General features: G+C 40.0%; 1 protein-coding gene across 1 annotated transcript in view; it reads left to right on the forward strand.

Annotated features, from left to right (window-relative positions):
- The window catches only part of LOC127654248 (serine/threonine-protein kinase 24-like), a 39,793-nt gene extending 28,623 nt beyond the window's left edge, over positions 1–11,170 (forward strand). Inside the window, exons 3-11 of the mRNA XM_052141360.1 lie at positions 607–663; positions 752–860; positions 3,719–3,876; positions 4,012–4,197; positions 5,791–5,936; positions 6,538–6,655; positions 6,742–6,804; positions 9,335–9,471; positions 9,959–11,170. Coding sequence (XP_051997320.1) covers positions 607–663; positions 752–860; positions 3,719–3,876; positions 4,012–4,197; positions 5,791–5,936; positions 6,538–6,655; positions 6,742–6,804; positions 9,335–9,471; positions 9,959–9,998 — 1,014 coding nt within the window. The 3' untranslated portion in view covers positions 9,999–11,170. The remainder of the gene's footprint in view (positions 1–606; positions 664–751; positions 861–3,718; positions 3,877–4,011; positions 4,198–5,790; positions 5,937–6,537; positions 6,656–6,741; positions 6,805–9,334; positions 9,472–9,958) is intronic.
- Positions 11,171–16,409: the final 5,239 nt, after the last annotated feature.

A 16,409-nucleotide genomic window follows, 5' to 3' on the forward strand; every position in this document is an offset into this window, starting at 1 on the left:
ACCGCTGGTTACAGAAACAGTTCTCCCAAAAATGCTAATTCTCTCATCATTTACTCTCCATTATCATTTACAGTATGTTAGTAGCACAAATGGTGCCGGTCGAGTTACACAGCAAAATGTAATTCTTAGGTTTAGGGTTGGTTTCTAATTAACAGAGTTCTCAAAAACATAATTGTGTACCTCCGCTTTGGAGATAAAAAGGAGACACAAAAAGCACCCATCAGTGCTCAGAAATAGATATAGAATGAAGCAAGTGCACAAAGAACTTTCCAGCTGCTTTGTGGTGAACCATTCGATTTTAGGCGGTGCTCGGCGGCATGCTTCTTTAGTTTCATCGTCTACACAAATAAACTTAAACTCTCTCTAAACTCATGTTGGGTGGGAGGTATGTAACCCAATTTTTACTCTTCTCTCTCTCTCTCTCTCTCTCTCTCTCTCTCTCTCTCTCTCAGTCTGGTTAATCCAAAATGAAGGGATGGAATAGATTCACACATCCACCCTCTAACCAGAAAATGCCCTAGCTCTTCAGGATCGTTAATGTTTGTTTTTGAGTTGATGGATTTTTCTCACATTTTGATGCCGTTACTTTCTCTCCTCTTGCTGTAGGACACAAAGTTATGGATTATCATGGAGTATTTAGGTGGTGGATCTGCTCTGGATCTGGTATGATGTAGGGTTTTATCTTCTAAATATGGAGTCTACAATGACATGTAATATGTATGTTTGATGAGAGATGATTCATCTCTTTTAGCTGGAGCCTGGCGCTTTGGATGAAACACAGATCGCCACTATCTTGAGAGAAATATTGAAAGGCCTGGAGTATCTCCACTCTGAGAAGAAGATCCACAGAGACATTAAAGGTATGAACACTAGAATCAAAGTTGTCTCAGGCTCAGACGGCACACCCATGAACCGTTAATGGACCATCTGCAAACATTGTTTACTCTAGGGGTGTAAATCGAACGTTTCATCACAATACGATCTTATATCGATTCTCTTGGCCTGCAAATCGATATTTGCTGATACTTCAAAATCTGCCGCGATATGATTTCGATTTGATTCAATTCAGGGTCCTGTGATCGATATAACAATCAATTAAATTTGCTTTTCCCTCAAATGCAACCAAAATATAATTTGAATATTTTATTGAGCACTCTGAAAAATGCTATTTTATTACCCACATTGGGACATCAGCAACTAAATAAGGTATTTCAGATGTTGAAAAATACATCATTGGGTCTGGGTAGCTCAGCGAATATTGACGCTGACTACCACCCCTGGAGTCGCGAGTTCAAATCCAGGGCGTGCTGAGTGACTCCAACCAGGTCTCCTAAGCAACCAAAATTGGCCCGGTTGCTAAGGAGGGTAGAGTCACATGAGGTAACCTCCTCGTGGTCGCGATTAGTGGTTCTGGCTGTCAATGGGGCGTGTGGTGAGTGACTCCAGCCAGGTCTCCTAAGCAACCAAAATTGTCCCGGTTGCTAAGGAGGGTAGAGTCACATGAGGTAACCTCCTCGTGGTTGTGATTAGTGGTTCTCGCTCTCAATGGGGCGTGTGGTGAGTTGTGCGTGGATCGTGGAGAGTAGCTTGAGCCTCCACATGCTGTGAGTCTCCGCGGTGTCATGCACAACGAGCCACGTGATAAGATACGCATATTGACTTTAAAAGCGGAGGCAACTGATACTTGTCCTCCACCCCCAGGATTGAGGTGATTGAGGTGGTCCACGCCACCACGAGGACCTACTAAGGACCTATTAAGTAGTGGGAATTGGGCATACCAAATTGGGGAGAAAAGGGGATGAATAAATAAATAAGGTCACACACAAGTGATCATCAATCGTTTGATTGCAGCTCATTTTATAGTTTAATCCAATTAAAAATATGGACTTGTCTCTGACTCGAGCCTTTGGGACTTGGGATTTTTTTCAGATTCCGGCCGAGTCCATGGCATTTAATGTGTGATGCAATGAACATAATAAATAAAAGTAACGAAACTGAAATAAATAAACACTCTGTCTGCAAGCAGTTGTAGCACCCTCTGATGTCGTAGACGGAGTTTGTTTCACCGGGTTAAGCAAACACGCCTACAGAGCAGCACACTCACTCTGTCAAGCAATACGCTTGAATGTTACTACGGAGACTGCTTTATAACATCGATTACTGTGGTGGCTGGCACGACGAACACACAAAGATATATATGTAGCCAATGTAATAGAAACTACACAGCAGTTTCGTACGGCACGGGACCTGACAACTTGTAAAATCGCATGCGGCGTTTGTGCAGCCAAGACGGTGCTCGCATCGCAGTTTCGTCATGGTCAAGGACTTAATTGAGTGAAGTCACCCACATCATGTCTATCACAGTTTACTAAAACAACATATACAAATACAAATAAAAATTCAGTTAAGTTGGACTGTTAAGTCTTTTTAGGTGTAATGTATCCACACATGTAGGCATCTTTTTTATTCTAAAGTTATTCTCCATATTGTCCTTCTTGCTATTGTCTCTGGTATCGTTTACAGAGAAGAAAATCAATGTTGTTGCGTCGCACGTTGATTTGACGATACATTAATTGTAGTCTTGAGCAAATCAGCTGGTCAGTCTGGTTACCATGGCAATGACGTCATGCGAGGCACAGTATCGATTACCACAAAAATACATTTTGACTCGTCCCTCCTTTTCTTAAAAAAAAAGCAAATATGGAGGTTACAGTGAGACACTTACAATGGAAGTCAATGGGGCCAATTTTTTTATAAAATACTGTTTCAAAAGTTTAGCCTCAATACATAAACTATATGCATGTAAGCATGATAGTTAGTTTGATGAAATCACTTACTAACCTTTTCTGTGTAACGTTATAGCCAATTTTACAACTTCGTTGCCATGACGATGTGATGTCAACGAACACTAAAACGACTGTAATAATGACCATTTAAAAACTTTTCGGCTCAAATAATACATGAGTTTTAACAGAATAATTCATGAAAGTGCTTTTAAAAAATTACAAGTTTCACATTTCTGTGTTTAAACCCTCCAAAATTTGGCCCCCATTCACGTCCATTGCAAGTGCCTCACTGTAAGCTTGATTTTTGCTTTTTTAAAGAAAAACAGAAATGAGTCGAAATTAATTCATGTGATAATCAAAATTATGCCACAAATGCTGTTTATTGAGCTTCACTTGTATTGAACCCGGAATATTCCTTTAAATGTTGAGATTTGGGGATTGTTTTGATGTTGTGAATTTTGTTCAAGTCTACTCATAATTACACATGCAATATGAAATTATATGGAGAGAATAGTCTACGTGGAAGCTAAAATATGGTTAAATAGTGAAAAACTAAATCTAAAATAAAATGTACATTTTCACAAACTATATATTGCAGAAGTGTGCACACCAACAATCATCCATCACACCAATTGTGTGGCTGCAGTGCATACAGTCATGCAGATATGGGCCAGGAGCTTCAGTTAATGTTCACATCAACCATCAGAATGGGGAAAAATGTGATCTCAGTAATTTGGACCATGGCATGATTTTTGGTGCCAGATGGGCTGGTTTGAGTATTTCTGGGATTTTCACGGACAACAGTCTCTAGAATTTACTCTGAATGGTGCCAAAAACAAGTGGCTCATCGGTGTATTGTGTCCCACTGTTCATTTGTACTCTCTTGCTCACACGCACACACTTTCCCTTCTTCCCTTGTTTGTTTCCTTCAGCTGCAAATGTATTGTTGTCGGAGCAAGGGGAGGTGAAACTGGCAGATTTCGGCGTGGCCGGTCAGCTCACAGACACACAGATTAAGCGGAACACATTTGTGGGCACACCCTTCTGGATGGCACCTGAAGTCATCAAACAGTCCGCCTATGATTCAAAGGTGAGGGGCGCTGGAGATAGGTCAAGCTATTTTTTCATAGTGATTCATTGTGATGAAGGAAGTCAGGTCAAGTGGAAATGGAAGATTTTTTCTACCCGCATTCTATTGAAGTCCATTTTTTACTTTTCCTGACAGGCTGATATTTGGTCTTTGGGCATTACTGCCATTGAGCTAGCTAAAGGAGAGCCCCCCCACTCCGATCTGCACCCCATGAAGGTGCTGTTCCTCATTCCAAAGAACAACCCCCCTACACTTGAGGGCAACTACTGCAAACCTCTGAAAGAGTTTGTCGAGGCCTGCCTAAACAAGGAGCCCAGTTTTGTGAGTGATAACATGGGGAATTCCTAGATTTCATTTCCTTTGTCTGGTTCACTGATTCTTCTGCCAAAACAGTTTATTATGTTGGCTTGACAAAGCCAAACATTTTAATTCTTTCATCATTTATTCACCCTCATAACATCCCAGATGTGTTTGACTCAGCAGAACACAAATTATGATTTTTAGAAGAATATTTCAGCTCTATATGTCCTTACAGTGCAAGTGAATTGTGATTTAGACCGTTGTAGCTCCAGAAATCACATAAAGGAAACATAAAAGTAATCTGTATGACTCCAGTGGTTTAATCCATGTCTTCAGAAGCGATATGATAGGTGTGGGTTAGTAACAGAACAATATAATTACCTTTTTACTCTAAAGCTCCACTTTCACTTTTACTTCTGAAAGTTACATGTGGTTCCTCAAATGTTTAGTTTCACTTTATGATCTGAAAGTGAAAGTGGAGATTTAGAGTAAAAAAGGACTTAAATGTTGATCTGTTTCTCACCCACACCTATCATATCGCCTCAGCATACATGGATTAAACCACTGGAGTTATAGGGATTACTTTTATATTTCTTTTATGTGATTTTTGGAGCTACAAAGGTCTGAACGCCATTCACTTGCATTTTGTGGACTGAGATATTCTTCTAAAAATCTTTCTTTGTGTTCTGCTGAAGAAAGAAAGTCATACACATCTGGGATGGCATGAGGTAAATGATGAGAGAACTTTCATTTTTGGGTGAACTATCCCTTTAATTTAAACCCAGACTTTCAAAAATTCAAACGTAAACAAACCCACGAAAGTGCTTTACGTTGCTCTCTCTTTCTCTATTTATCTATGTAAATATTTGACAGTTTATCAGACTAAATATGTGACAGTCTGTCTGACTAGCTGGCTGTTTGTCCTACTGTTATGTCTGTATATCCATTAAACTTTCACACAAAGCTTTGTCAAGCCAACATCAAAGTATCTAGTTTCTATTTTGTGTTTTTGGGTCATTATCTTGGCTCTAATCCAAAGACTAGTGAGTTGTCTACCTAGACAGCATTTTAGGGCATGTCTGCGATGTGAAGGCAGTTCCAAATGGTACGCAACAACACGATGCTGCCATCTAAGAAACCTTGTTTTGGCCAAATTCTATGGCAGCATTGCACCAGAAGGCCCAGAACACATTATGATGAAGAGTCGAGGGAATATATTTAATTAAATTCAGAATAGATTAAAAAAGTTCAGTCTAATTGAAAATGGACTATTTTACCCCGTATTTGTGTGCGGTGTGAGTATTTTATTCAATATGCTACTGTCAAACTTAAATTGGAATCAGTTGTTTGTTGAGACTTCTGTGTTTATTTAAGGAGTACTATTTGTTAGTGTGCAGAGTTGCTGCCTATGTAGACTGTAGAGTGTTTCATATCAGTTAGGATGCTGCTTTGGAAGGCAGCGGTCTATGGAGACACAGAGCTCATGTCATGGTTATCAAGTCATATGCAGTCCTTGAAACATCAAGTAACAATAGTGAAGCTAGTCTTTCGATATTTGGATTATTTCCAAGGACTTGTCTCACTCTTTCTCGTATCTTTCTGTCTTCCTCTTAGAGACCGACAGCCAAAGAGTTGCTGAAACACAAGCTCATTGTGCGTTATGCGAAGAAAACCTCTTATCTGACAGAGCTCATCGACCGATACAAACGCTGGAAGACGGAACAGTCCAGAGAGGACTCCAGCTCCGATGAGTCTGACTCGTACGCACTCAAAAGATTTTCACTATGAATAATCCTGGGTTAACAATATTTCACAGTTTGCCATTTTGAAAGGAGGTTAGCTCCGCTTTTAACCCTTGATTATGATGCTTTTGCAGTGTCAACCCTTAATTGCAGTGCCAGGTATACAGTGTGAATCAATGCGTTACTAGAATGTATTAGCAAGAGCTTGGATTCACCTTTTGAAGGAAAGTTTAAATGTCGAACAGTGATGGCAAATACATTAATGGAGTGATAAAGGGTCACATTTACTTTTATAGCTATGGTCCTAGAAGTCTATTCAATAGAAATTGGTTGGCCAGAGATAATTTATAGGATCATTTCTACATATGAACATTAAATTCAAATTAAATGAACGGTAACTCAGGGTTTACAACTGTACAGTTTGAAATCTCGAAACATGACAACCCTGGATTAATTACTAACCAAGGTAATCCAGGATTACATTAACCCATATCTTAAAAAGTGTGAAAAGCTCATAATACAGTCAATTTGCTTTTTTTGGCCGTTTCTGTTTTCCCTGGTCATTCTTTCTCATTCTAAATTGAATTCCCTCCTCCTTTTTTGTCTATGGTTCACCCAGAGAACCGGATGGCCAGGCATCTGGTGGGAATGACTTTGGCAACGATGACTGGATCTTCACCATTCGAGAGAAAGATCCCAAAAAACTGCAGAATGGAGCCAGTCTGACAGGAGAGGAGGTGGGAATCAGGGCTCAAAGCCACACCTGACTGTTGCATTGTGTTTGAAACTCTCTCTTAGTGTGTCATAACCTCTGCTTATGCAGGAGCCAACAAAGAGGCCACTGTCCCAGAGTCTGTCTACCATCATCACTCCAGTCTTAACTGAGGTAGGAAGTGACATCAGATGTTTCATTCCTGCATCTGCGAAGTGAGAGTAATGCATATTTATTTTGGTTGTTCTGCATCCCAGATGCGGCACTGATTGTCAGGTTCTGCCGCTGAGCCTTTTTTTTCTGTGTGTCAGTTTCTGTATCCAGTGGAAAACATGTTAAACGAATGCTCTATAAAGCTGTTCGTTATAAAGTGACATAAAATGACATCAGTGTCAGTTCCACATGTTGTGTCGGGTACAAAAATAATTTCTGTTCAATATATCAAACTGAAACCAGACAATCATCATAATGTTTTTATTAACTGTGCAGCCCTTAAAGGGATAGTTCACCCAAAAATAACAATTCTCTCATTATTTACTCACCCTCATGACATCTCAGGTGTTTATGAATTTCTTTCTTCACCAAATAGACATACAAACATAGCTCAGTAGGTCCTTAAAATGCAAGTGAATGGTGATTTCTCTTTTGAAGCTCCAGAAATCATAGACAGTCAGCATAAATATCATCGATACGACTCCAGCGGTTAAATTAATGTCTTCTAAAAGCGATACAATTGCTTTTGGTGCGAAAAAAATATCCATATTCAAGCACTTTTTAACAATAATCCAACGTGAGTGTAAGCTTCAGGAGAGGGCGGAGATTGCACGGTCTCTTGTGTGACGTATTCGCTTTGCCATGATACAGATGTAATCAGGGTTCCTGCGTAGTGAGTTGTGCATGGATGCTGTGGAGAATAGCGGCAAGCCTCCTCATGTTCTAGGTCTCTTACGGATTGCACGGATTGACGGTCTCAGACGCGGAGGCGACTGAGATTCGTCCTCCGCCACCCGGCTTGAGGCGAGTCACTACGCCACCACGAGGACTGGGAGCGCATTGGGAATTGGGCATTCCATATTGGGGAGAAAAGGGGAGAATATCCAAAAAAATAAATAAATAAAAGTAAAAATTTTCTCAACTTTGTCTTGTCGCTCGCCACGATGATCTCCGCCGCCATCAGTCACTGCAGCTCGTGTCACCGGAAGACGCTGTGATCTAATTGAAAATGAATGGGATCATGTTGCATTGTCGCCAGTATGAACGGGGCTTAACCATGTAATACACCTCAATAGCTCATAACTCCCAATAGGTTATATCTGTTATAACAGGAAAAGCCTGTTTGCATGCACACCCATATGCTGAAAAATGTCCAAAAATCAGCTTATTTAAAAAATCGGTAAGAATGCCAGTTAACGTGTTTACATACACTTCAAAATCTGGGTAATGGGCAAAAATCGACCTGTGTTGATCTGTTTATTCTTAAGCCGTTTATGACCTTACCCCGATAAAGGAAAGTAGTTTAATTAGTTTACATGACCTTACGCATTGTTGATTTATTAAGCATTATTGATGAAAGATTGTACAAGTGAACGCACTCATCATGGTTACCCAGAAATTATTGTATTACCTGTAGAGAGCCAAAGCTCTTTTGTGCAGCAGAAACAATGTTCATTGTGAAAGCTCTACATGCCCCTGCCATCGCTGTCACGTCACTCAACCCTGCAGACGCATTATGTGTGAAACAGGCCTTACAGTGGAGCCGTCAATGCAAAAGGCCGCCATTCGTTTATGTTCAAGGACCCCTTCGTATTTGTTCTTACATGAGCGATATCAGCATGAGGATTAAAAGTGGCCCTTGAATGTTTTATTAAATCTTAAAAGCATCTTTTAAAGGCAGCCGTCACTCCCTCAGGCCTCTTACTAATCCGTATGGGGCAATGAGGTATTTGAGGCTGAGAGCAGAAAATAAGGATGCTGGGAAGAAAGCCCAGGGACAAGTGACTGCACATTAATTCGTTCCACCCTCCCCTCCATTCAAGGACAAATCCTTCCATTTCCTGACATGTTCAAGAGAGTGCAGTGGAGTGTATGGACTGTCACTCTTGTGGCATTGGCAGAGAGATGCTGTACAGTAGCTGTTACAAATGTTGTTCAGCAGATGTTTACCACAGAAGTGAAGTGTCATACAGAGGTGATTGAATGATATGTTAGATGGGGATTTTGATTAAGTGTATTGGTAAATGATCTCATTCACCCATTCTCGCACACATTCACACACCAATGACGGCAGAGCTGCCATGCAAGGTGCTAGCCTGCCATTGGGAGCAACTTGGGGTTCAGTGTCTTGCCCAAGGACACTTCAGCATGTGGAGTCGTGTGGCCGGGAATCTAACCGCCAACCCTCCTGCGATTGGTGGCCAACCCGCTCTACCACTTGAGCCACAGCCTCCCCAACTGTGGTAACTGATTGTTTGTATTAGTGGTGCACTGAAATTGTCACTACATATAACATGGTTGTGTGGCCTAGTGGGTAATGATATGGGCTGGTAAACGTAAAGGTTGCAGGTTTAAACCTCTGAAAAGGTTGATTGATAAATTAACACCTTTATCACCATTTAACCCCAGGTTAATCTAAGGGTGCTGGCACTGTAAGTGTACTTTTAAATAAAAGTGTCTGCTGAATGCCAAATTATGTGTGTCCTCTCAGTTGAAGGAAGGGGTGGCAGAGTCAACAGTGAAGCCTGAAGTTCTGGAGCAGCTTGGGGAGGCCATTTTCCTGGCTGAAGAGGCACATCCAGGGATCTCCGACGTAATGGTCACTCAGCTTATTCAGAGGCTACAACGGTAAGGATTGTGTACAACTTTGGCTGTTAGAGGGATAGTATACACAAACATGATGATTCTCTCATCATTTAATCACCCTAATGCCATCTGAAACTAGTATGACTCAAGTCAGTGTGGTCCATTTCAACTAGCAGGTCAGTGCGAGCCAGGACTATGAACTGGCTTGGGTCCCTTATCTACTTGCCCACATATCCTCATGTCCTTCGAAAATGGGTTTTTACGTGTTGGAATCATGTTGAAAGTGTTTCGAAAACACTGACACCAAGCACAAAGTTATGTGCAAGTTCAAATTACCTTATTTTAATATGTTGACCTTGGAGAGGAAAAAATGGTCTGCTTGGTTTTAAGTTGGCAAAGGTTGAGTACCGCTGGTGTACAACTTTTGCAGTCATTGCATGATAAAGCCATTAAAGATCACAACACTGCTAGACATCTGTAGAGCTTCGTTCATGCACAGATTCCTCAGTTTTCTTTTTCTCATGTGCAGGTTCTCTAGGGCAAGAACATCATCCTCCTTGCACCAGTGATTATTCCAGTAGCCTATCCATCTCTCGCTTCAGTCCCCCCCCCTGGCATCAGCTCAGCAAATCCTGACACCAGCAGACTCTGTGACGTCTACCCTGGAGGACCAACTGTCCTTCAATAGCTTATCATAAGAACTTCTCCAACTCCTCAAGCTTCCCCTAGTTTCTCTTTTTTTCTTTTATAACATCCTGGAACACTCTTTGGGAGTGAGTGCGTATGTATGTGTCATAGTGTGTTTGTAACGGAAACTGTGAGAGCAATGAACAAAACGTAGACGTTAACTCATTTGGTTAAGCACGGAGTGAGATGGAGACAGGTAGTTTTGCATTATCGTATTCAAGATTTTGGAAGAATGCATTGTGTATGCCATCACGGGATAGAAGACGGATCCGTCGCCTCCTCTTTTACCCTAAATGAGAGAAGAAGAAAAAAAGAGAGTGTGCATGATTCTGTACAAAATGCATGTGTGAAGACGGATGTCTGACTGTGTGTGTGTGTGTGTGTGTGTGTGTGTGTGTGTGTGTGTGTGTGTGTGTGTGTGTGTGTGTGTGTGTGTGTGCGTGTGCGTGTGCGCATCCAGGCCCTGATGTGGAGATTGCAGTTCTCACTGAAATCTCAGGTAATCTGCTAGGAGCAGACTAGTCATCCAGGAAGACAGAGGGCGCTATGTATGGATTTGTGTACAGATCTGTGTATATAGTCTCGATTTTACAGACCTTTAAAAGAGATGATGGTTTTTTGCAATGAATCACTGTGTACAGATGGCAAAGAGCTTCTGTAGATATTGTTAGAAACAAAAGAAAGGTAAATATTTAAAAGTCAAGCCTCTGAAATGGCCATTACTGAAATGCCTTGCCTTTTTATCAAATGTACATTTTTGGGGGTGCTCTGTTAATTTTAATAAGAAATTAAAGGGTTTTACTGATAAGGGTTGAGATCCTGCCAACAGTAATTTGTTTTGTGTTGTTTTTAAATCTCTTAAAAGCAAAAATAACCATTGCAGTTGGCCTACATGAAATACTATTATATAATAGAACCTACATTGTCTCAACATTTCAAGGTCAATTTTATTTATAGAGCACATATGAAAACATCAAGTGTGTACCAAATTGCTGTACATGGGCAAATAAAACAATGAATTAAGGGGAAATAAAAAAGATTGACATTAAATACAACACAGCACAATATACATTCATACAAAAGCCAAAGAATATGGAGACATGATTTAAATATATGTACGATACAGAGATAATGATGAAGATCCATGTACAGTGCATTACAATAGACCTTTTGCACATTCCATGTTTTGAATACAAAAGTAAACGTTTGCAGGGTAAACTTAGATGCGGTGAATGGGAGATCACAGCAAATATTATTTACACTTACCCATTTGATCCAAGACCAAAAGAAAAAAATCCTCTGTTACATTTGAATGACTTTCCAGAAGAGGAAAAAAAATAGAGCGGTGGATGAAGACAGTAAAATGGGAGAAGATGCCAAATGTACTGTCACTCTCTCAGCAGATGTAATTGCAACCCCCTCACAGCTGTGGTCACTAATTTTTTTAAACAAATTCCAGGGACAGGTAACACAAAGATAATGTTGTAAATTTCCACTGATAAATAAGGAGTCAGAGTCTGTGGAAAAGGTTCTATAGTCAAGTCTGGATGAGATGAAGGCACTAATAACTATCACCAAATCATTAAATGAGAGCAATTGTTTTAATTTAGCAATCAACCAGAGTTGGAAAAAAAGCTGCCCTTCACCACAGCACTTTTTCGTTTTTCAAAATGTAGAGAATTAAGTTTTTAGCAAAGGGGAGAACATTTAATGACAGGGTCGCTAGATTGCTAGTGATATCCGCTAGACTGCGCTAGGGAGGCCAAACACAACAATTTCAGTCTTGCTGGAGAAAGTTCCTTGCTGCCCAGCATTTAATATACTCAAAAGCATTTCAAAATTGCAGAATATGAATAATCAAAACTAAGTGGGACATACAGCTGTGTATCAACGGCTTAACAATGATATAAAATGTTATATTTCCTAAAAATTTAACCCAGGGAAGCACATATAAAGGAAATAAAATGAGGCCCAATACGGAACCTTGAGGTACCCCACAAGTTAAACGTGCAAAAGGAGAGGAAGAATTCCCAATCCTAACAATCAGAGATCTATCTGAAAGGTAAGATGTAAACCAAGCTAAGGCTGTGCCATTAATACAGACTTCACACCTAAGACGGTCTAGGAGGATCAACTGAATCGAAAGCTGCACTAAGATCCAGCTACATTGAAATTGCAGGTCTACCAGAATCCAAAGTGAGCCGGTAATCGTTCGTCACCTTGAGTAGTGCTTTTTCAGTTCTGCCCACAAAAATGTTTGTTTAGAGATGGTCCAGAAATGATTAAGGTTGGTAGGATCCAAATTTGGCTTCTTAAGAAGAGGTCGGGTCACTGCTGGCTTAAAGCAGGATGGATCAGTGGCATTATATAAGGAGCTATTCATAATAGTCAACACACTAGAACCAACAGTGTTCAGCACCTCTCTGGGGAGCCGAGCAGGAATAACATAAACACAAGAGGTGGTAGACTTTATCTGTTGTACTATATCGATTAACTCGTTCAGCAATATAGGTTAAACTGATCAAATAGAACATAAAATGTGACTGGTTCAGAAGGGTCATGACTACTAGTGGTAAAGCATCAACCTTACCAATACTGAGATCTAAAAATGCTACAAAAGTCTCAGGTGTAGCATCAAGACAAGAGGCGGCAGCAGGCGTGAGCACTGTATTTATCACGTTAAACAGAATTTTTGTATTCTGAGTATTTTTAGAAGTTGTTTTAGAGAGATTTTTGTTTTGTTTTTTTGCATCTTTTACAGAGTGCTGTTATGCAGACAGACAACTCTTAAAGGGCACCTATTATGGAATTTTGAAAATTACCTTTCATGTAGTGTGTAACATAGATTTAAGTGAACAAAAACATCCTGCAAAGTTTTATATATGAAAGTTCACCGTAAAAAAAGTTATTGTCTCTCAAAAGTAGGAGTCGACTCTGAGTCAATGTAATGAATCGATTTTCCAATGAGTCATTTTCCTTTTCGTTCTGACGTCAAGACGGAAAATTATCAAATTGGCCACGCCCACCCATTGCGCGCGCAGATACCAGGGAAAACTTAAAAGCATCATGTCGACAACAAGACGCTGTGTTCTGAAGTGCATATCAAAAGCGACCTTTGCATGTGAAGAATCAGTGGCTAGAGTTTATATTTACAACTTTACCACACAAGTATAGCCCGAACCTTGTGCTGTGTTCGCGTCATTTTAATGACAATTGCTTTACGAACGTGAATGCTTTCAAGTGTGGATTCGCGAGCCGGTTGATACTGAAGGAAGGTTCAGTACCAAGTTTATTTGGCTCAACTTCCTCCTCCGAATCACAAACTGTAAGTATTATTAATAATTGTTGCTTTTATGTGTTTTTTAGCATGCTTAATAAGTATTTGTGTGTGTTGTTTACGTTACGCTCAGTGCAGCTTCTTGGTCTCCAATGTCAATTTTTTGGAAATATGTGAAATGTTTGTCGATGTTATTGGAGTTGTCATAAAGAATAATAACTTGTAGTAATGCAGTGCTTTATCAATATGTTTATGCGTTGGGCTAACGCAAACAATAACTGATTGGGTGTTTACCACCGAACTTTGGGCTATGATCGCTAACATAAATCAACTCAAATTCCTTCTCTGATTTTGATTTTTTTACTACAAAACAGTGATGGGCGTTCCGTTTCCGACAATCTCTGCACAGAGTATACCAATCACAACTGACTGGGTCATCTGACCAATCACCGCAGATTAGCGTCACGCAAAGGAGGGGTTTGGAAAAATTAGTTGTTGAACAAATCATTTGGGAGTTGGTGAGCAAATCAGGTAAACATAAATGCATATTATAAGACAACAAAAGTGTTTTTTGTCATTGCATGCATGTAAAACTGTTGTTGGGGACTCCCAAAACAATATTAGGAACATTTTAAATGCCATAATAGGTGCCCTTTAAGGATTTCATAAGACACTTGCAGTCTGTCTTTTTTCTATTTATACTATATTTATACTGTTTTCCTACATTCCTGTCTGAGAGCATACTGTGTTACTGTTTATCCAAGGATGGGTCCTAAGTTTAGGTTTTCTAGTTTTAAAAGGAGCAACCGAGTCAGGTACTGGTACAGGTATTGTTAAACATAGTTACCATCTCCTCTGTGCCTATACTTGGATGAAGTAGCTTCATAGTGCACAATACAGGAGAAGCAGAGAAGGCCAGAGAAGGTTACAGAGCGTGAATATGACCCAGAGAAATTTGATTTTGGAATCGGACATGGTAGTGTAACATTAAAAACAACAGGCAGTAATTTCAGCATTGCAGATGGGAAGACCCAAAGATCAATTAAGATCAAGACTATGACCATGATCACGTGTCGAGCCAATAACATGCTGTGTGAGATTAAACAAGGTAAGTTGAACAAACTCACTAACCAGAGGTTTGGAAGGGCAGCAAACATGAATATAAAAATCACCAAGAATAATAAGATTGTCCATAGTATACCATGATCAATGGAAACATGTTCCAGTGATCAGAGATTTTGGAGATTGGTGCCTCTTCTGATGATTCACGGTCGCACTGGAGCTCACACAGATGATGCCGAATCTAGTAGGATGGGCAGTAGACAGGTGTATTGGGGCTCCAAAGGACACTGAGGTATTATGTATTTGTGCAAGCCATCGTCTCCACGAAGTTCGCCAAACGCGGAACCGACAATCACTGTAGACGTGTGCAGAGATCTCTTAATACTAACCAAGAGACTGCCTCATTTTCCTTGCTTTCTCCATTGCAGCCAGGAATACGACACACCCTCAGGAAAAGGTGAAGTTAAGCAAGTATAGAAACATCGCTCGCCACTAGGATTTCGAACATTCAAGTCCATGACAGAGGATGTTGTGTAGAGAAAAAGTACAATAATCTAAAAATACACACACAACAACACTGAATGGAAATAAAATAGTTATTTGGCAATTCCTTATTGTAACCCCAAATAATTCAAATCTAGTCCAGTAAAAAACCCAACTGCATTAACTACAAAGTGCAAAATCAATGACTTTTGGTAAAATTCTTCACAGTCTTACTCACACATTACTTATCACAGATGAAAAAAAAAAATAGATTAAATGCATGTTATATCACTTTAGGCTTTTTCTGAAAGGGCCGGTACACAATTACAGAAACAAGATAAGTGTTGCTCGAATAGCATAAAAGAAGGAATTTAATACCAATATGTTGAAATTCCGTTTGCAGTTGTATTGTTTTCCATGGCAGTGGTACAATGCGTTATCTGCACAGTTTTTTTCACCCTACAAAAAGCAACACTTGTTTCTAATTATCTACTAATTGATAGTAACATAATACACTAATAAATAAAACCCACTTGCAAAGGCAACAACACCTTTGAGAGTGCAACATGACCACTTTAACATTAAACCTAACATTCATATACGATATATATATATATATCACACGAGCAAGAGTGTGATATGGCCCTACATCAGCACTGCTGTGATTCGGCCGCAGGCACGAGTGTCGTAGATAATCACAGCAGTTCTGATTTAGGGCCATATAGCACGATTGCAAGTGTGATTTTGCTTATATACAACAGTTCAATGAACAAGTACATTTTTAAACAATTTGGAAAAACTGAGTATGGTCATAAAAAAAACACATTTGTGCATGGAACTACTTTCTTTGGCGACGGATCAGAAATTGTATCACGACATGTGCTGTTTCGAACAAGTTATTGGATAAACAGGGATGGATGTGTGTGTGTGTTAGAGAGAGAGAGAGTTAGAGTGAGAAAGAGTGAGAGTGTGAGGGAGTGAGAGAGAGTGTGTGTGTGAGAGAGAGAGAGAGAGAGACAGAGAGAGAGACAGAGAGACAATCACCTGTTGCCTCGCCCAAGCAGAGATGCTGTCAGCTTTCTGAAGATCAGCTTTCTCAGTGGAAAAATAGCGTCCAAGTGGGGGTATTTCTCCCTATTTTGCGGTAGCCGGTGACCAAGAGTCGATCACTATAGAAACCGCAATGTCCTCCGCCATTTTAAACAGCACTCATTGTGTAATTAATCAGCCTGTTGTGTCTCTCAGCTGTGATGAGCCTTAATGCTGAAGTTGTTCAAGACCAATTAAAGCTATTTTCTAGCTGTAGTAGTGTATAAGTAATACTAGCTATCATGAAGAGCTGTTTTATGTAGACACTGACTGAACGCAGATTCACTTCACGTCACCTAACTGGCTCATATTACACACAACAATAAAGACAAACAGAAGCTCTTAACAGATCTGCACTGCTCTTACACTTTAGTTTAGAACG

This window comes from Xyrauchen texanus, chromosome 13, assembly GCF_025860055.1.
Source record: "Xyrauchen texanus isolate HMW12.3.18 chromosome 13, RBS_HiC_50CHRs, whole genome shotgun sequence".
Taxonomy (NCBI): domain Eukaryota; kingdom Metazoa; phylum Chordata; class Actinopteri; order Cypriniformes; family Catostomidae; genus Xyrauchen; species Xyrauchen texanus.